At 43.7% G+C, this 19,736-nt stretch overlaps 2 protein-coding genes across 2 annotated transcripts in view; one reads left to right on the top strand and one right to left on the bottom strand.

The window, feature by feature from the left end:
- Positions 1 to 10,221: 10,221 nt before the first annotated feature.
- C7H9orf131 (chromosome 7 C9orf131 homolog) lies at positions 10,222 to 18,172 on the bottom strand. The gene is made up of 3 exons (XM_056806016.1): positions 18,022 to 18,172; positions 15,531 to 15,799; positions 10,222 to 13,142 (listed from the first exon to the last, which is right to left on the bottom strand). Exons 2-3 carry the CDS (start codon positions 15,792 to 15,794, stop codon positions 10,266 to 10,268), a joined length of 3,141 nt encoding a protein of 1,046 aa, XP_056661994.1. The 5' UTR covers positions 15,795 to 15,799; positions 18,022 to 18,172; the 3' UTR covers positions 10,222 to 10,265.
- LOC103096099 (uncharacterized) overlaps positions 15,803 to 19,736 on the top strand; it is a 36,752-nt gene continuing 32,818 nt past the window's right edge. The window contains exons 1-2 of the mRNA XM_007498835.3: positions 15,803 to 15,902; positions 17,145 to 17,248. Coding sequence (XP_007498897.2) covers positions 17,228 to 17,248 — 21 coding nt within the window. The 5' untranslated portion in view covers positions 15,803 to 15,902; positions 17,145 to 17,227. The remainder of the gene's footprint in view (positions 15,903 to 17,144; positions 17,249 to 19,736) is intronic.

Here is a 19,736-nt window from a genome sequence, read left to right as displayed (position 1 = left end):
ATTTTCTTTTCCCTAGCACTTGGGTGAAGAGCCTCCCACTAGGCTCATGGGTTTACCAAGCTTTGGGAAGGATTAGGAAAGGAGTTCCCCATTCCTTTCCTTTTGCTTTTCTATTTCTCACCTTCCCATGGGGCAGCTGGACCAGGACACACCAATTAAGCTGGAGCTTCCACAAACTCCGAGAGAGTGTCCCAATGAAAGGTGGGGAAGGGGAAGAGCTAGCCCTACTTGTGAGTGCCAACATGGTGGACAAGTGGGGATCCCACCACAGGGGTGAAGATTTGTGTCCCCCATCCATTATATTTTACTAATCTGACCTCCTGGTCTAATTTAAGATCATTCTGGGTCTTGCTTCTGTCATCAAAGGCTTTTATCAGCTGGCCCTTCCACCTTTGGGCACCCGCAAAATTGGTAATTACATCTTTATGTGAACATCCAAAGATTGGATTGATAAAAGGGTTCCATAGAACCATGTTGAGGACAGAACATGTTGAGAATCTCCTTTAATCCTCATAACATCCCTATGAAGTCACAAGACAGATATTATGATGCCTATTTTACAGATGAGGAGACTGAAGCCTCTCTAGTTGTCCATTCCTGGATAACTGGGTTCCCTTTTGGGTGCGCCATTTTAGAAAGAACACTGATAAGTTGGAGAGTGTTCTGTAGAAGATAAACATGATGGTAAAGAACCCTGAGTTTGTGACCTGGAAAGAGTCTTTTTTTTGGGAAGGAACTATATATATATATATTTAGTCTGGTAAGAGAAGACTTGGGAAGGCATGATAGCTCTTTCCAATTATCTGAAGACCTAGGGGAAGTCTCAGACCTTTGGATCTTCGTTCCTCCCCAGGAATATAATCCTCCCAGGGCGGTGACTCTGTGTGGTTGTTCTTAATTATATTCTCCTTGCCCCAATGAAAGACCTGTTATTATAACTTAAGAAAAAAATCACAGACCTAGAGCTAGAAGGCTACCTAGAAGGGACCTCAGAGGTCTTTTGATTCAATTCCTTCATTTTACAGATAAAATAACCAAGTCCTAGGGCAACTGGGTGGTACATTGGTTAGGGTGCCAACTTTGGAGTCAGGGAGACTCATCTTCCTGAGTTCAAATCTGGCCTCAGACATGTACTAGTTGAGTGACCCTGGGCAAGTTTACCTTGTTTGCCTCAATTTCCTCATCTATCAAATGAGCTGGAGAAAGAAATGGAAAACCACTCCAGTATCTTTACCAAGAAAACTCTCAACAGTTAGACGTGACTGAAAATGACTGAACAAAAATCAAGCCCTAGAGAAGTTGTGACTTTCCCAAGGTTACACGGGGAGCAAACATCAGAGACAGGATTTGAACACAGGTCCCCTGACTCCAGAGCTAGTGCTTTTTCTACTGCTTTTTCACAGGTTATGTAGAAGAGGAATTAGATTTATTTTGCTTGGCCCTAGCAGACAGAAATAGGTGGAAATTACAAATATTACATTTGAAATTGGAGAAGCTACAAAAATTTGTGAAAAATTATAAAAATAAAAATGTATTTAAAAACTGCTTTAATGTTAAGAAAAACACTTCTTTATAATTAGAGCTGTGAAAACTAGAATGGGCTGTTGTGGGCAGCAGAAGGTTCTCAATTCACTCTGTAAGGTAGAACAACTCTTTAAGTAGAACAACCATTTATCAAATAAGTATTTTGTCTTTGTTCAGTCATTTTTCAGTTGAATCTAACTCTTTGTGATCCCATTTAGGAGACTTCTTAGGGTTTTCTTGGCAAAGATAATAGAGTGGTTTACCATTTCCTTCTCTACCTCATTTTACACATGAGGAAACTGAGGCAAATAGGGTTACGTGACTTGCCCAGGGTCACACAATGAATAAGTGTCTGAATCCAGATTTGAACTGGGGTCTTTCTGACTCCAGGTCTGGCACTCTATGGACTGCACCCTTTAGCCACCCTAGATAAGTGTTAGAGAGGATTTACATTCAGGTTGGATTGGTGGCCTCCAAGATCCCTTCTGATGCTGAAATTTGGAGATGCCACTTGATAGAGTCACATTGGTGATAGAGTTGAGATTCAAACCTGAATCTTTGGACTTCAACCTAATGCTTTTTTCTGCTTCAATACTTAGCAAAGTTTGATGTAGTTGTTTTTTATCTGGGTCTTGAAAGATGGATAGTATTGGAACTAATGAAGATGACTGAAAAAGGCTAAAATAGATATCTAAACACATACACAGACACACCTGCACATAGATGTGCGCACACACATATATACATATATATATATACACACACACACATATCACACATGCACACACACCAATAGGCAATCAAACCTAGATTGGTGGAAGTGACAAAATGCAGCACCTGGAGAAATTTAGGCTTTTCTGCCCTGAGGGGAGACCCTCAAAAACATCCCTTTTCCCATACCCCACTCCCAAATAAGAATCATTTCCTGCAAGGAAATTCTCTTTCTTTCTTTCCTTCCTTCTTTTCTTTCTTCCCTTTCTTTCTTCCTTCCTTCCTTTCTCTCTCTCTCTCTCTTTTTTTTAGGAAGTTCTTTTTTTAAAAATAATATTTCATTTCCCCCAAATTCCTTGTTTTTTTTAATTCAAAGACCTTTGATTTTCCCAATTACACATAATAACAATTTTCAACAATCCAAAATTATGAGATCTAAATTGTCTCCCTCCCTTTCCTTTCCCCTCTCGGAGATGATAAGCAATTTGATCTGGGTTATTCATGTATTATATCATTCAAAGCCTACTTTTGTGTTCCCCAATTACTTGTAAAGACAATTTTTAAACATTTTTAAAAATTTGAATTCTAAATTCTTTCCCTCCTTTCCACCCTCCCTTTCTCTGTCTCTCTTAGTCCTCCCGGCTCCCCTAGACAGTAGTAAGCAATCTGTTATAGATTTTAAATGTAGAAAAGCAAAATGGTGCTTTGGGACCCATCAGATCTAAAGACCTAGAGTAACATCCCTTTAGTTGACATATTAATCTGCCTTTGCCTTTGGGAAATGGAAGGTTACCATGAACTCAAGTTCAGGAAAATAATTTCATAGCTCCAGTTTCTTTATCTATAAAGCAAGTGTTTTTGTTTTGTTTTGTTTTGTTTTTGGTGAACTGGGTGGGCTTTTGAGAGGACATGGGGAGGGGGCAGCTAAGTGGCTCAGTAGAGACCAGACAGCCTGGGTTCAAATTTCCAAGCTGAGTGACCCTGGGCAAGTCACTTGACCCCCATTGCCTAGCCCCGACCCGGTCTTCTGCCTTGGAACCAATATGCAGTAATGATTCTGAGCTGGAAGGTGAGGGTTTAAAAGAAAAAAAAAAGGACATAGGAATAAAAACTCCAAAGACCATCATCTATCTCCCCATAACCCCTCTTTGAGAAGGGGAGTCTCCTCTCTTCCCCCTTCAATACTGAAAGTCTTCATTTTAATATGCCAGACGGAGCCCAGAAATTTCAGCTCCGAGTTTTCAAGAGAAGACCTGGCAGGAGGCAGGCGGTCTGTGCAATGTCTTTCTTTTCCTTCTTCCTGACTGAGATGCACGATTTATCTCTACTCACACTAGCCTCCTGATGTGGAAAAGGAACAAAGTTTTGATCCTGAAACCTGGAAAAACTATGCTGAGAAAAGGAAGCCGATGGGAAGAAGCCTTTCATAAACATGGATGCAAAACCGTTAAGTGTGATACTGGCAAACGAGGCGGCAGCATATCAAAGAGGTATTCGGTAAGAGCCGGCCGGAATGATGCCAGGAAAGCAGTCACTCTCCCAAGGGCCGCGCCAACCACAACATCCCTCCATTTTATCCCGATGTAAAAGGAGAGAAGACCGGAGAAAAAGCAGCTGCCCAAGGGAGAGCCCAGAGGCCAGGAAAATGACATCCCCCAGGGCCCGCGGGCAGGGATGCCCCAAGCTCCAACATGGCCAGAGCAAAAGGACAAGGAAGAGCAAGTGAGGGGATTAGTCACAAGAGACCAGCAGGACCCAGGAGAAGGCAAGGAGGGACGAGGGAGGCATCGCTGGTGCCAAGAAAGGATGGGCTCAGAGAGAGCATCGAAGGGCAGCCAGACCCAAAAGGTGGAGCCAGCTAGGCCCCAAAGACCCGATTTAATCCTTACATTGACCAACTCTTGTTTTTCTATTGGCTCAGGAGCTAGTAGAGTGCTGGACCCCGAGCCAGGAGGATTCCTTTTCCAGTTCAGATCCAGCTTCAGACACTGGCTAGCTGAGTGACCCTGGGCAAGTCACTTAACCCTGTTTGCCTCGATTTTCTCAATTGTGAAATGAGCTGGAGAAGGAAATGGCAAACCACTCCAGGATCTCTGCCAAGAAAACCCCAAATGGGGTCAAGAAGAGTCACACGACGACTGGACAGCAACGTTTCTATTTTTAGTGCTGGTGAGGGACGCTGGCCAGCAATTTGGGGAAGTAAAGGGGAGGAAGGCTATGACTTGCTCACCGGTGCTAGCGCAGATTTTTATACAAATAGCATACAATTGTTAGGAGACCAGGGCACAGAATTGCCTAGAGAGGGAAGTGAGCACAGGTGGGGTTCCGAGTAGTTCTTAAGGTAGTCTTATGGGATATCCTTCATAACCACGGGGTTCCAGGAAACAGCTGAGTGCAGTGGTAGCTAGCTGATTGCATTACCACTTCTGCTGGGGTATTTCACTTTCTTTCTCTCTTCCTTCCTTCCTTCCTTCCTTCCTTCCTTCCTTCCTTCCTTCCTTCCTTCCTTCCTTCCTTCCTTCCTTCCTTCCTTCCTTCCTTCCTTCCTTCCTTCCTTCCTTCCTTCCTTCCTTCCTTCCTTCCTCCCTCCCATCCTTCCTTCCTTCCTTCCTTCCTTCCTTCCTTCCTTCCTTCCTTCCTTCCTTCCTTCCTTCCTTCCTTCCTTCCTTCCTTCCTTCCTCCCTCCCTCCCTCCTGTCCTTCCTTCCTTCCTTCCTTCCTTCCTCCCTCCCTCCCTCCTGTCCTTCCTTCCTTCCTTCCTTCCTTCCATCCTTCCTTCCATCCTTCCTTCCTTCCTTCCTTCCATCCTTCCTTCCTTCCTTCCATCCTTCCTTCCTTCCTTCCTTCCTTCCTTCCTTCCTTCCTTCCTTCCTTCCTTCCTTCCTTCCTTCCTTCCTTCCTTCCTTCCTTCCTTCCTTCCTCCCTCCCGTCCTTCCTCCCATCCTTCCTTCCTTCCTTCCTCCCTCCCTCCCGTCCTTCCTCCCATCCTTCCTTCCTTCCTTCCTTCCTTCCTTCCTTCCTTCCTTCCTTCCTTCCTTCCTTCCTTCCTTCCTTCCTTCCTTCCTTCCTTCCTTCCTTCCTTCCTTCCTTCCTTCCTTCCTCTCTCTCTCTCTCTCTCTCTCTCTCTCTCTCTCTCTCTCTCTCTCTCTCTCTCTGTCCCTCCCCCCCCTCTCCCTCCCTCCCTCTGTCTGTCTGTCTGTCTGTCTCTCTCTCTCTCTCGGTCTCTGTCTCTGTCTCTCTCTCCCTCCCTCCCTCCGTCCCCCCCCCCCTCTCTCTCCCCCTCCTTTCTTGGAGTAGAACTTACAAGATGTACTCACCATTTGTAGTTCACTTCTTGTTGTTCAGTCTTTCAGTCCTGTCCAACTCTTCATGGACCATAGCTGAGCTTTGAGGGAAACCAGGGATACTAAGAGAGGGAAGTGATGAGGAAGGGCATCCCAAGCCTGGACATGTAGAGTTTGTGAAAAGGAATGACATATAAGAAGCCTGGAAAAGCAGGTTGTGAAGGGCCTTAAACAGAGTAAGTTTGTATTTGATCCTAGAAGTAATAGTGAGCTGCAACAGTGTGTAGAGTAGGAGAGTGATATGATTAATCACTTTGGCAGCTATTAGGAGGTGATGGATAGACTGTAGAAGGGAGCGAATTGAAGCAGGAAGACCAATTTTTAAAACTTTTTTGTGCCATAGTTCCTTTTGGTAGTCTGGTGAAATGTATGAATTCCTTGGAACAATATTTTTAAATGCAAAAAAGTAAAACACATGAGATTACAAAATATAGTGAAGTATAGTTATATATATGTACATATATATGTATATATATATATTTTTTAAACCCTTATTTTTTGCTTTAGAATCAGTTCTTTGCATTGATTCCAAGACAGAAGAGTGGTAAGGGCTAGGCAATGGGGGTTAACTGACTTGCCCAGAGTCACACAGCTGGGAAGTGTCTGAGGTCACATTTGAACCCAGGACCTCTTGTCTCTAGGCCTGACTCTCAACCCACTGAGCAACCCAGCTGCCCCCTCAAAATATTTTAAAAGGAGTTTACAGAGCCCAGCTTAGGAACTCATAAAATACATTATTTCAATTGTCTAGACAAAGGTGATAGGGGACTGGGCTAATAGAGAAAAGGGGCAGATATATAGGTAAGAACCCTCTAACTTGGAGTCACCTTCAAGGCAATCCTGTGGCTGGTGCTGACCATGAAATCTTCATTTTCTGGCTGGAAGGTTAAATTCTGGGAATTCTACTGACAAAAAGCCAGCTAGATGGTACTGTAGATACTCCCTAGTTGGGTGACCCTGGGCATGTAATTTATTTTTTATTTAAAAAATTAATTTTTCAATAACATACAGAAACAATTTCTGACAATTGTTTTCTGACATTTTAGGTTTTAGATTTTCTCCCTCCCTTCTTTCCCTTCCTCTCCAAAGTGATGAGTAGTCTGAAAAAGGTTATACCAGTTCATTCATTGGGTAAATCATTTAACCCTATTTACCTCAATTTCCTCATCTATAAAAATGAGCTGGAAAAGGAAATGGAAAACCACTCCAGTCTGTTTGCTCAGAAAACTCCAAATGGGGTGGTGAAGTCAGAAAAGGACTGAACAACAACAGAACAGTGAATTTCCCAACCTTCTCTCCCAAAAGAAGGCTAGGGTGCAAGAACCTTGCATACGCCATATTTCTTGGACTGAGTGGGCATGCACACGTCTGTCTCTGTCATGTGGGTAAGAAATTTAGCCATATCCTAGCTGTTGTCATCCTGTGAGCTGAGAAGGTCCATTCTCCAGCTCTCTCTGCACAGGCGATGTAGACAAGCTCATCCACCTTGTCTGCCCAAAGCGGTCATTACCAATTTCTAGAAGAGAAGATGACTGGGTTCTTGGGCTCCCTCCTCCTTCCCATTTTGCCCCAGTCTCCCCCTAGTTCTTCTGTTCTAGCCCGTCCTCTGAAAAGCAAAAACAAAATGGCAAAAGGGTCCAGTAGCAATTGTCCCATTCCTTCACTGGCCAGTTAAAGAGGAAGCTCTAACAATGAGATTTTGCTTATCTGAATTCCAGCTCATTAACCCACTTGAATCCAATCATTGGAAATGAATCCTTCCATGGGGGAGAAATAGGTGGCTCCGTGGATTGAGAGCCAGGTATAGAGACAGGTGGTACAAATCTGGCCTCAGACACTTCCTAGCTGGGTGACCCTGGGTGAGTCACTTCACCCCCATTGCCTAGCCCTGACCGATCTTCTGGCTTGGGACCAATATTAATTCTAAGGTGGAAGGTAAGGGTTCAAAAAAAAGGACATGGATTCAGAGATGCCAGTTGTCCTTTTACAAGATGCCAAAGCACACGTCCAGGATAGGTGTTCTTAAATGAGGGTGAAGGTTTTCTCAAATTAACGGTGAGGGAGAAGACCACCCTTTACCCCTTCCCGCACTGGCAACTTTCCTTCTAAAGACACACAGGGAAGATGGGAACAAGGAGGTAGCAAAGGATGGATCTAAGAAGATGGCACTGGCGATAAGGATACCGTCTGGAATCCTTTAGTTCAGAAACAGTTAGGAGGATGAATTGGTCCTTGAGACTCAGGCAGGGAGCCCTGGGATCATCACCTTGGTGACCCCACAGATCCCAGTGAGGGTGTGGAGGGGAGGCCAGGAGAGCAGGAGGGGAAGAGGAAGGGACCAAGGCTTTTTTTAAAAACAGGTTGGGGTAGGGGGGAAGTCACTCCAATAGATGAGAAGAATGTTCTCCTTCCAAGATTTTAGCTGGGGAAAAGATCATCAGAGAAGTAATGGAGCGGTGCTCAAGGTGGATGGGAAGGCAAATGATATAGCACAGCTGCTCGGTTCTGCTTATTTTTGAACCAGGACAATAGTTTATACAACAACATCGTAAGGACAACTTAAAACTCTGATCAGTACAAGGGATAACCATCCACCCATGATTCCAGAGGACTGATGATACATGCTATTCCCCTTAAAATGGAGGGGTGTTAAGCATTTATATAGTGCCTACACTGTGCCAGGCACTTTATATTATCTCATTTGATCCTCATAATGTAACAGTTAAATTAGTTTCTCTACTAAAAGTATTATATTTTATGAGGTTTATTAAGATTATTAGAAATCAAGGAAATAAGAAATACAAAATAAGAAAAGCATGTGCCTAGGGCACATTAGCCCATTCACAGCCACTTACTCTACATCTTGTATGCCAGGTAGAGAGACGCATGTGCTTAGAAGTGGAAGAAGAGAGTCTTGGGAGACAGAGAGCCCTTTAGATAAAAATTATGTTCTCACACTCAGGTGAGAACTCAGGTGAGATTATAGGGAATTCTGGGAAGTACCAAGGACTTCTGGGGATTGAAGTTTGGGGTTCAAATCTCCATTTTACAATAATAGTTCCACAAGGTAGGTGCCATTGTTATTACCATTTTCTAGTTGAGAAAACGGAGGTAGTCAGAGGTTAAGTGACTTGCCCAAGGTCACAGCTGATGTTACAGTTAAAAGAGTGGTTGGCATAAACTGTGACCGCGAAAATATGGGTTCAAGACAGTGTCTTGATTTTATATTAAAAATAAAGTGGTTGCCATGGGAAAATTCCCAAATATTAAATATGCCCAAGTCAGCTGGGTTTTATGGAGATTGAATTAATACAAATAAAGGAATTAAGGAAAGGGAGAGAAACAGAGTGAGGGAATAGTAAGAAAAAGCCTAGGCCAGCCTAGGCCAGTCTAGACTTTAAGCCTTAAGAGAGACCAGTCAGCCTTTAATCACTCACCACAAGATCCTTCCAAGCAAAACTCTAGTGTTCAGAGAGACCCTCCAGTTTAGCTCAGGAAGCTCCACTTCAGCTTCCAAGGCTGAATTCTTTTTCAGCCACAAAGGAGACCAGCCTTTAATTCAGCTCCATAGCTCCACTAAATTCAGCCACCGAGCCCTCCAATTCAGCTTTGGCAAGCTGAACTTCTTCAGAGGCCTTTCTGACCTCCTTTTAAAGAGAATTTACTCCTATGTCACCTCCCCTAAGTTTTCACATCTACCAATCACAGTAGATGCTTTCCAAAGGACTGAGCATTCTTAATTCACACCTTCTTTAGTTCTCAACTTCTCTGAGACTAAAACTTCACACCTCTTTTGTAAACTTGTCCCTTGCAAGTTTGCAAGTTGCCTGACCTTTTAGTGATTAATTTGACCTTCATAGGTACTTAGCACCTTTTTGTATTAGATCTAAAAATAGACCTAGCTTAAGGGCTTTTGCCTCACTATAATTATGGGTTAAGTACTTTTCATTGTTCAGTAAGGAGTTTACAACTTTATCTTCCTCTAAAGTATGCTTAAGTATGGGTGGAGTAATGTTAGAGTTCTCACATTCCTGATCAAGTACCTTCATTGTTTAAAATGGGGAATGGTCTTAACCAAATGTTCAAAGGTAGAGTCTGAGAATTTTTAACATTCACAAGTCTGAGAAATTTTAAGATTCACATTAATAAATGTCTGAGGCTGGATTTGAACTCATCTTCCTGACTCCAGACTCAGCCCTCTTTTTTATTTCTATTTTTAAAATTTTATTTGATTAAGATAATTTTTCAATGGTTCCATGATTTATGTTCTTTCCCTCTCCTCCTCCCACCCCCCTCTCATAGTCAACAAGCAATTCCACTGGGTTTAACGTGTCATTGATCAAGACCTATTTCCATATTATTTGCACTAGAGTGATCGTTTAGAGTCTACACTCCCAATCATATCCCCATCAACCCATGTGATCAAGGAGTTGTTTTTCTTCTGTGTTTCTACTCCCACAGTTCTTCTGGCTATAAATAGCATTCTTTCTCAGAATTCTAAAAAATTAAGATTGCATTTGTTCTTTAAGCCAAGGAAAATGATCTTTTGGATGGAAAGGTCCGAACCCAAATGACTAATAGGGTCGATACTTCCTCTCCCACTCTGCTCCCCAGAGTCCTAGGAAGAAGCAGCCATGTTCGAGTTTCAGTGAACTCTGTCTCTTTATTGGGGTGCTAGATACAGGGCCTAGATAGGCTTAGAAACTTGGTTTAGTTTTACTGCTGTCTCCGTTGACTGAGGTCTTTGGCTGGAACTCAGACCATTCAGAAACCCTCCCAGAAACTTCTGTATACCTTTCCTGGCTGGGCCAGAGGAACTAGAGGAGCCCTCCTTCCCTGCCTCCTTCCGGGAACCCCAGCCCCCTTGGGGGCAGCTCTGCTGGTGTCGGGAGCCTGAATGGTCACCCCTACCTCCTCCCTTCCGCTTCAAAGGGCCCTGTGAGGACAGAATGTGGGGAGGCTCAGCCTTAGAAGGCTGGGGGAGCTCTGGGCGGGAAGCATCCTGACAGAGACACCTGCTCCTCTGATGTGGCGGCACTAAGGCCCTTCTCGCAGGGGACCGACTGGGCAGCTTCTTGCCCTCCAAGGAATGACTCTTTCCTTTGGATGGGGATACTCCCCATCCTGCATCCCCTCTTCCCTGGTCTCCAGCTTTGGGTTTCCTAGAGTGTTCTCTCTTCCGGCCCAGGACTGTGGGCTTGGCTTGGCTCTTGTCTGGGCCCAGGGGCTCTGGCTTCTCGGGCACTCCCAGCCTTGCCCTCCTCCGTGCACGCAGCATTGGGGCAGCTGCCATGTTGTTCTTGTTGTACTGACTCAGAGACTGGGGCTCTAGAAACTTGGTGGCCTGTAAGTCAGGCGCTTGGGGAGGGATCAGGGGGGCTTCTCTCCCTTCCCTGACAGGGCGCTGCCCATTTCTAGTGAGCTCCTGCAGCTCTAGCTGAGAAGCAGCAGGAGGGTGGTAATTCAGGGACTGACCATTTTGAGACAAAGCCTTCTTTGTTTGGAGGTGAGCTTGGTGAAAAGATGGGATTCCCACAGCCCCTTGGGAAGTAGGGCTGAGGGCTGGATTCTGACAAGTTGGGGGGCAGGAGGAGGGAGCCAGGGAGCAGAGGTCTTGCTGAGCAGGGGCCCTAGGGAAATAGAGGTCAGAGGATGAAGAGTTCAGAGTTAGGGAATGGGGATTAGGATTATGCTGGGATTTCTTAAAATGGATTCCGAGTTCTCTGTTCCAGGGAGAACCTTCAGTTCCGGGGCCCAGGGTCCCCTGGGTGTGGAGAAGTGCCTCCTGAAGGGGGGAGGTCACTATCGTGGCCATTGGGAGTATACCTCCTGTAAGGGGTCCTGGTGGGTGGTGCTCATTCTCTTGAGATTCCGCAGGCACCCTCAAGGAGGTAGGCCAGGTCTGGGATGGGGGCTCCAGGGGAGAGGTATTGTGCCTTGGACATATTTGCTGGACTTCCCATCTTGGGAGCTCTGGCCTAGGTAAAGGGACAGGTGTTCCCTCAGAGTTTGCTCCTTGGGGCTCAGCCTGGGGGAATGAAGACAGGATTGGGGTCCAAGGAGGCTGGGTCTGCATTATGTCCCAACTTTGGACTGTCTCTTTTGGGCCTTCAATGGGGCTGGCTTCTTGGGGCTCAGTCTGGGAGTTCATATCAAGCACTGGGGCTGGAGGCCCAACAGCCCAAGGAGGTTCTTTCTCTTGTATGTCATACAATGAGGCCTGAGGTATATATGGAGTGGTGACTCTAGGACTTTCTTTGAGGCCAGTTCCTTGGGGCTCAGGTGGGGTGTGCAGACTGAGGCATGAGGTTGTAGTCTCAGCAGTGCAGGAGAGTTCTCTTTGCTGCATGTTATAGCACAAAGCCTTGGATTCATGCAGAGACTCGAGGCCAATCTCACTCGAAGCTCCCGTAAGGTCAGTTCCTTGAGGTTCAAGCAGATGTGGTGGGGAAGTATTGAGAGTTGGGGTTGAGAGGTCAGGTTCCTGGGGAAGCTGGGTCTGTTGTTGGTCCCCACAAAAGACCTCAGAAACTATCATTTTGGGGTCTTCCATTGGACCAGCTCCTTGGGATTCAAGAAGGGGCCCTGAAAGTGGGTTAGGGGTCTGGGCTGGAGACTTTGGGGGCCAGGGTAGTTCACTCTGTTGCACAGCCTTAGGTCCGGGGACCTCATGTTCATCTGAAACCATCACTTTGGGGACTCCCATGAGGGAGTCTTCTTGGGTCTTCACTGGAGAATATGATGGAGAAGGTAAAGGGAGCAGTGGACCTGAGGTTGGGTCTTGGCATTCAGATGCCCATTTTGGGGCTTCTGGTCCATTTGGGAGCACATGGGATGTCACATCTGTAACCCTACAGTTTCCATACAAGGCAGGGAGAGGAGAGATTGAGGGCAGGTATGGGGGAGGAAGGGACACAGTTTTAACTAATAGATGGGGCAGAGGGAGAGAGGAAAATTCATTGAAGAAGATAGGGGGAGAGTCTGAAGATGGCTGTTGGTTAATGGCCCCAATGGGAAAGGTGCAACCAGACCTTGAGAAGGTGGCTCCAAGAGACTCACTGTGAAGAGAAGGGAGACCCCAGTAGAGCTGGGTACTCCCTTTTGCCTTAGCATTTGAGGTAGATAGGGGACAAAGGTTATTTAGAACCTGGAGGGTGGTGGGGGCCTGGATTAGGCCAGTGGGGCTGTGAAGGTAGCGAGAGTTAGGGTCTGGTGTCATTTTTTTGACTTGGAATACTTTGGAGCCCCCCAAAGGCTGGTATGTCCCATAGGGACCCCAGAATGAGGGAAGCATGTTCCCTGTCACTTCATTTGGTGTTCCTAAGGTCTTTGTTTGGATGAAAGAGGCCTTCTGGCCAGCCTCCATCTTCCTAGGGTGAAAATAGCACCAAGGTTCTAGCCTCAGTTTTTTCAACAAATCCTCTTTTTTCTTTTCTTCATCCTTCCTTTCTTTTTCCTCTTCTTTTTTCTCCTTGGGGAACAGAACTCCTTCCCAGCTCTGGGGCTTCCAACTTCGGGCTCTTTCCTGGGAGTTTGGTGAGGTAGAGAATAGAAATGGGACAACCTAGGAAGTAGAGAGAGAAGTGAATAGTGTAAGAACTGAATGCATGGTTGAGGGTGGAAAGTAGTCATTACTAACCCTTTTCTGTCCTGTGTCTAGGGGCAGGACTCAGTGGTTACTCACTCCATCTTTCCATGTTGTCAAGGGGGACAATAGCTGTTTGACCTACTCTGTGCCCAGTGATCAGTGGAAGTGCGTCGAGGGCTAAAAGCTTATTCTAAGCAGCCCATGTACCTCCAGCTATAGATGAAGGGGAAGCTTAGTCAGAGGACTGGACATAGTGAAGGAACTGAAAGAAAATGGGGAATTGTTGCCTATCCTGAGAGGAAAAAGTTAAGGGGTGCCACTGCCACTGAGAGCAGAAATGTCATGTGTCACTCACTCTGCTGTGTCTTAAGGTTGTCATTTACTCATTTTGCCTTATTACTGGTCTACAATCATCTTGGATGGGGTCCTGGGGTTAGCGGTCATTCAAGCATTTCCATGTCAGGGGCAGTGGTTTTTCACCCTGCCCTATGTATGGAAATCAGTGATAACTCTCCCTGTTCTGTCTTGGTTCCTAGGAGTTATCTTTTTTTTTCTTTTTCTGTGCTCAGGGGTCAATAATCTCTCACTTTGCTCTGTTATCTGGGAGTCACTGGTCATTCACACTGCCTTACCTATGCTTTGGAGTTGGTGGCCACATGAAACAGAGTCAGTGTGCTTCATGTCCTAGGGGTCAATGGTCACTTATCTTACCTTATGTTCAGGAGCCAATAATCCCACACTCTTCCCTGCGTGTCTGAGGAGGGGGATCCAATGATCATTCACCCTGCCTTGTGTCCAGAAGTCAATAATCTATCACTGTCCCGTGTCTGAGAGAAATAAGTGGTTAATCACTCTGGCTTATATTTTGGAGTCAGTGGTCACTCCGCCTTGTATCCTGGAGGTCACTCCTCTTTGTCTCATGTCCAGAAGTCAATAACAGTCCCTCATTTGCATTGTGTCTTGTCTGGTCAGCGAATACTCACTTTGCTCCCATGTCCTAATCAGTGGTCACTTGGTTTCTGAGAGCCAGTGATGGTAAAATCCCCAGAACTGGAGAGTTGGAAGGGATTATTCTTCAAGTTAGAAGTTCTCATTGTTAGAAAACTTCCTTATGTGGAGTCTAAATCAATTTCTTTGAGTGGCTAAGTGGCTAAGTGGCTCAGTGGATTGAGAGCCAAGCCTAGAGATTGGAGGTCCTAGGTTCAAATGTGGCCTCAGACACTTCCTAGCTGTATGACCCTAGGCAAGTCACTTAACTCCCATTGCCTAGCCCTTACTGCTCTTCTGCTTTCAAACCAAAACACAGTATTGATTCTAAGATGGAAGGTAAGGGTTTTTTTTTTTTTAATCTAAATCAGCTTCTTTAAAATTCCTGAAACTGATTGCTAGTCCTAGAGTAAGTCCAATCCTTCTTCCACAAGACAGTAGTTAGTCTTGTTTAATGAAGACAGATATATATCATTTCCCTCTCAACCTCCTCTTCTCCAGGCTCAACACTCCTGTTTCCTGAGAGGATCCTTAGATGGCATCATCTTAACAAAGACCTTTACTATACTTATTGGTCTCCTTTGAATGTTGTCTAGTGTAGGATGATAGAATGATAGATTCAGAGTTGGAAGGAAACTTAGAGGCCATTTAATCTAATCTTCTCATTTTACAGGTGAGGAAACTGAGGTCCAAAGAACTTAAAATTGAGTAACTTGTCCAAATCACATAGATGATAAGTACCTGAACTGAGATTCAAACTCAGGTCCTCTAACTCCAAATCCAGGGCTCTCCTTGACTGCATTTTACTCTGTCGCTTCCCTTATCTTTATCTTTCCTGAAATGTGGTACCCAGAATTTTACTTGCCCTGCCCCTTGTCTCACTTGTCAGTGCTCACTCTTGTTCTCAAGTTGTTTCCAATTCTTCTTGACTCTGTTTGGGATTCTCTTGGCAGAGCTACTCAAATGGTTTGCCATTTCCTTTTCCAGTTCATTTGACAGATGAGGAAATTGAGGCCAACAGAGTTGTCACTTGCTGAGGGTCACCTAGCTAATAAGTGTCTTGAGGCTGGATTTGAACTCACAAAGATGAATCTTCCTAGCACTTGCTCTATCTCCTGTGCCAACTAGCTGCCCCAGAGATCGCCCCCTCTACCATATTTGGTGGTCAGTGGCCACTAGCTCTTCCCTATGATAGGACATTAATAATAATTTACCTTGATGTGTCCAGGATGTCAGAGGCCTCTTGACCTGCTTTATAGCCAGTAGAAAGTGGTCAGTCACCCTACCCTACGTCTTGGGAATGGCAATCATCCATTCTGCCTTACCTCTGGGGGTCAGGGATGATGGTGTCTGGGCTGGGGGATGGCAGTCACTCACCTTGTCCTGACTCTCATCCTGTTCGTCCAGGAGCCATTGGTGACGCTTTCTTCGAAACTGCCAAATTAGGAACAGCAACAAAATCAGCAGGTTCCCAGGACTCTGGGGGCAACTACAGCCACATTGGGAGCAGCCCAGGGGCAGCAGGGTTTCCTTTATGTCCTCCCAGAGCAGTCTGAGCTGGGCCTTGGCTGTGAGGGTGATCATCCACTCCATCTTCCCCTGGTGGCCCATAGAAACAGCAACGGGTTCCTCTGATGTCATAGATTCTATGGAATCAAGGAATGTCGGAGCTAGAAGGACTCTCCTAGAGTGCCTCCTTTCTCCAATCTGGCTTTCATACCGCTGACCAAAGTGTTCCTTAATGCAGAGGTTTGATCATGTTACTCCCTCATCAAAAAAAGTTTCAGTAACTCCCTACTACTACCTTGGACAGGACGGCGAGGTGGTACAGTGGATAGAGTGTGGGGCCTGGAGTTAGGAAGCTCCTTCTTTCTGGGTTAAAATCTGGCCTCAGACAGTAGATCCATGATTCTGGGCAAAGTGCTTCATCCTGCTTGCCTCAGTTTCCTCATCTGTACAATGAGCTGGAGAAGGAAATGGCAAACCATTCCAGTATCTTTGTCAAGAAAACCTCAAATGGGATTGTGAAGAGTTAGAATTAACTAAACTACATGACCTTGGGCGAGACCCTTTATCATTTTAAGCCTTAATTCCTTATCTATAAGATGAAGGTGTTGGAGGAGATAACCTCTTCCAGCTCTAAATTTATAATCCTACTCAAGGCTCTTCACAAGTCAATGTATTCTGTTATAATGTGAATTTGTTTTCCTTTAGGATCTCTGAGTTAGGAAGGAGATAATCTTATTGGAATGATGGGGACATAACAAGTCAATCTGTGAAAAATTTATAAAAGGTTATGACTAGTGTGACTAATATGGAAGCATGTTTTGCATGATAATACATGATATCACCCAGATCAAATTGCTTACCATCTCTGAGGGGGGGAAACAAGGGAGGGAGGAAGGGAGTTGATTTGGATCTTATAATTTTGGAAAACGTACATTGAAAATTATTACATGTCATTGGGAAAATAAAATATCTTTGAATAAAAAAAAGTTATATTATAATATTTTTATATTTTAAACCCTAGATGAGAGAATCTTAACCTGGGATTCCTTTAAAGTTAAAAAAATTTTTTTTGATAACTGTATTTCAATATGTTTCCTTTATATTCCTATATATTTTGTTTTATACATTTACAAGCGTTATTCTGAAAGAGTTCGTAAACTTCAGCAGACTTCCAAAAGGGTCCATGACCCAAAAAGGTTATGAACAAATCAATTCCTATAGTCAAAACTGAGATGAACCTGAAACAAGGTGCTTCTTCTATGTTTAGGAAATAATCTTGAATTTTTCCAGCTGTAGGATCAGTTCTTTTTAAGTAGAGAGAGTACCTAAAGAATTCCCTGTCTTCCTCCCTCCTTAGGATATCTGCCCTTTCCTTCTATAACAACAAATAGGATAGGCTTCATTTAATCTGACCCCAGAAACCCCCAAATTGGGTTCGTACTAGATCATCAGGAAAACTTTCCTTTCCTTTCCTTTCTACAGATCCTTCTAACTTGTAGTACTGTGTGGTGTGGCTTCAGGTTATCTAGAGAGTCTCCTTTCATCCTCTGCCCTACACAACCTATATGATTCACATGGAAGCCAAGGTATGATAATTCTAGATCTCTTCTCGGTGCTTATGGTTTCCATCTATCCTCTTCTTTCCAATATTAGTATTCATGTATTAAATAGTTAAAGTATTAAAGTGAACAAACTCAATAGATTTTTAGGAGCTCATTTTTCAGCCTCTCCCTTGAATATTCCAAGACATCTTTAATTGGCAAAAACTAATGAAGAGGAGGTCCATTACCTATCCATCCCTCCCCATCACTTCCAAAGGCAAAGAACCCTTGTCCCCCCTTCATTTATTAATCAAATTTTGTTTAAAAAGGAAGACATCCCTTGGGATTCTCAAGGACAATGAAAATGCAATCATTGGCTGAATAATGAGCTCCTAAAAGTCTATTTCTTAGACTGCCTGACCCGCCTTGGGTAATCGTTTGTTTCAAGAGAGCCATGGAGACCTATATAATTTTATCAGTTATAATGCTGACCTAACCAATGAACCAGATATAATCAATAAACTTATATTCTTCTCCCAAAATCAGTCTCACAAAATAATTTTATTCACTTTTTTATCTTATTTTTTTCCCTTGGTTCCATGATTCATGTTGTCTCCCTTCCTCTCTTCCCTCCTCTCCTCCCAGAGTTGACAAGCAATTCCACTGGGTTATACATATATTATCACTCAAAATCCATTTCCTTATAATTATATTCCTTATCATTATAATCCTTATAATACATAAATAAAATATAATACAAAAATATGTAATTTTTGTAATAGAATAGTCTTTTAAAACCAAAACCTCACAGCACATACCCAAATAAATAAGTGATAAGTCATGTTTTTCTTCTGCATTTCTACTCCCACAGTTCTTTCTCTAGATGTGGATAGCATTCTTTTTTGTAAGTCCCTCAGAGTTGTCTCTCAAGATCATTTTAATTGTAACCGAAGCCAGATTTGAACTAGTGGAAGATGAGTCTTCCTGGTTCCAAGTTTAGTATTCTATCCATTGTGCCACCCAGCTGCCCTTATGTTGACATCAGCAATGGGCAATTTAGCAAAGAGTGAAAAGCCAGAGAAATTCCACTAAGCATTAAGCCTTTCTTACATTTTCATTTACCTGTAAACTTGAGACCCAGATTCAGTTTTTGACAAGCAAGAATAAAATTTATATATTTTCTCTTCTTTCCTGTATTTCTGTTCCTTGCCACTTATCAGTGCTGATAGCTCTGTGCTGTCCTGACCCGTCTAGCGGGTCTGTAGATTTCTTCTAGGACAATTTGCTTTGTGCTGCAATTGATACGTGGTAAACCTTTGTCAGATGGTTAGAGATTGAATGTTTCTCTCCATTGGGGTTCTGTTCCCACCTTCAATGTCTCTAGCTGATGCAATAGTGCCTCAGTGGAAGTGGTTCTCCATAGGGATTGTCTGGATATGCAGCTCTCTCCGGGTCCCTGGGCAGTTTGACATCTCTTTGTCTTCTCATGGTCTGCACGTTGTCTCACCAAGAAGCAGATCTGTTCTTGAACTTACAGAGGTCCCAGGCATCCACCATGAGCAAGGAGAGGGGGGCTAACCTCTAAGCCTGCTACATTATTTTAATAATAATAATAGTATATATATATACACATATATATATATATTTTAAACCCTTACCTTCTATCTTAGAATCAATACTAAGTATTAGTTCCAAGGCAGAAGAGTAGCACGGGCTAGGCAATTGGGGTTAAGTGACCTGCCCAGGGTCACATAGCTAGGAAGGCTAGATTTGAACCCAAGACCTGTCTCTAGGTCTAGCTCTTTATCCACTGAGCCACCTAGCTTCCCCTTCATAATAATTATATATATATTTAGAACCCCAAACTCTGTAGTCTCTATGGGAAATCATTTACTCTCAAATAGTTAGCATTAGGTCCACCTTTTTTTATACAGGACTTCACTCTCATTTCTCCTTTTATCTCTAGGATCTTAACCTCTCCCTATTCTTTGGCTCCTTTTTCTTTTCTCTTCTTTTCTTTTTCTGCCTAAATCCATGTTTGCATTCTTATCTCAAAAAAATTAATGCAAATAAACCATAGATGGCAAAGAACTGGAAATTGAAGGAACACCTATCCATTGGGGAATGGTTGAACAAGCTGTGATATATGGTTGGGATGGAATACTACTGTGCCATAAGAAATGTGCAGGCTGATTTTTAAAAAATCACAGCTTGTTCAACCATTCCCCAACGGATAGGTGTTCCTTCAATTTCCAGGGTCACATAGCTAGAAAGGCTAGATTTGAACCCAAGACCTTCTGTCTCTAGGTCTGGCTCTTTATCCACTGAGCCACCTAGCTGCCCCTTCATAATAATATTAATTATATATTATATATATGTGCATATATATTTAAAAACCACAAAACTCTAGTCTCTGGGAAATAATTTACCTTCAAAGAGTTGTCATTAGGTCCACCTTTTTTTTAATTGTGGTATATGGTGACAATGAAATAATATTATACTATAAGAAATGATGAACAAGAAAATTTCAGAA

This window comes from Monodelphis domestica, chromosome 7, assembly GCF_027887165.1.
Source record: "Monodelphis domestica isolate mMonDom1 chromosome 7, mMonDom1.pri, whole genome shotgun sequence".
NCBI classification, from domain to species: Eukaryota; Metazoa; Chordata; class Mammalia; order Didelphimorphia; family Didelphidae; genus Monodelphis; species Monodelphis domestica.
This window is presented reverse-complemented; position numbering and strand designations above follow the sequence as displayed.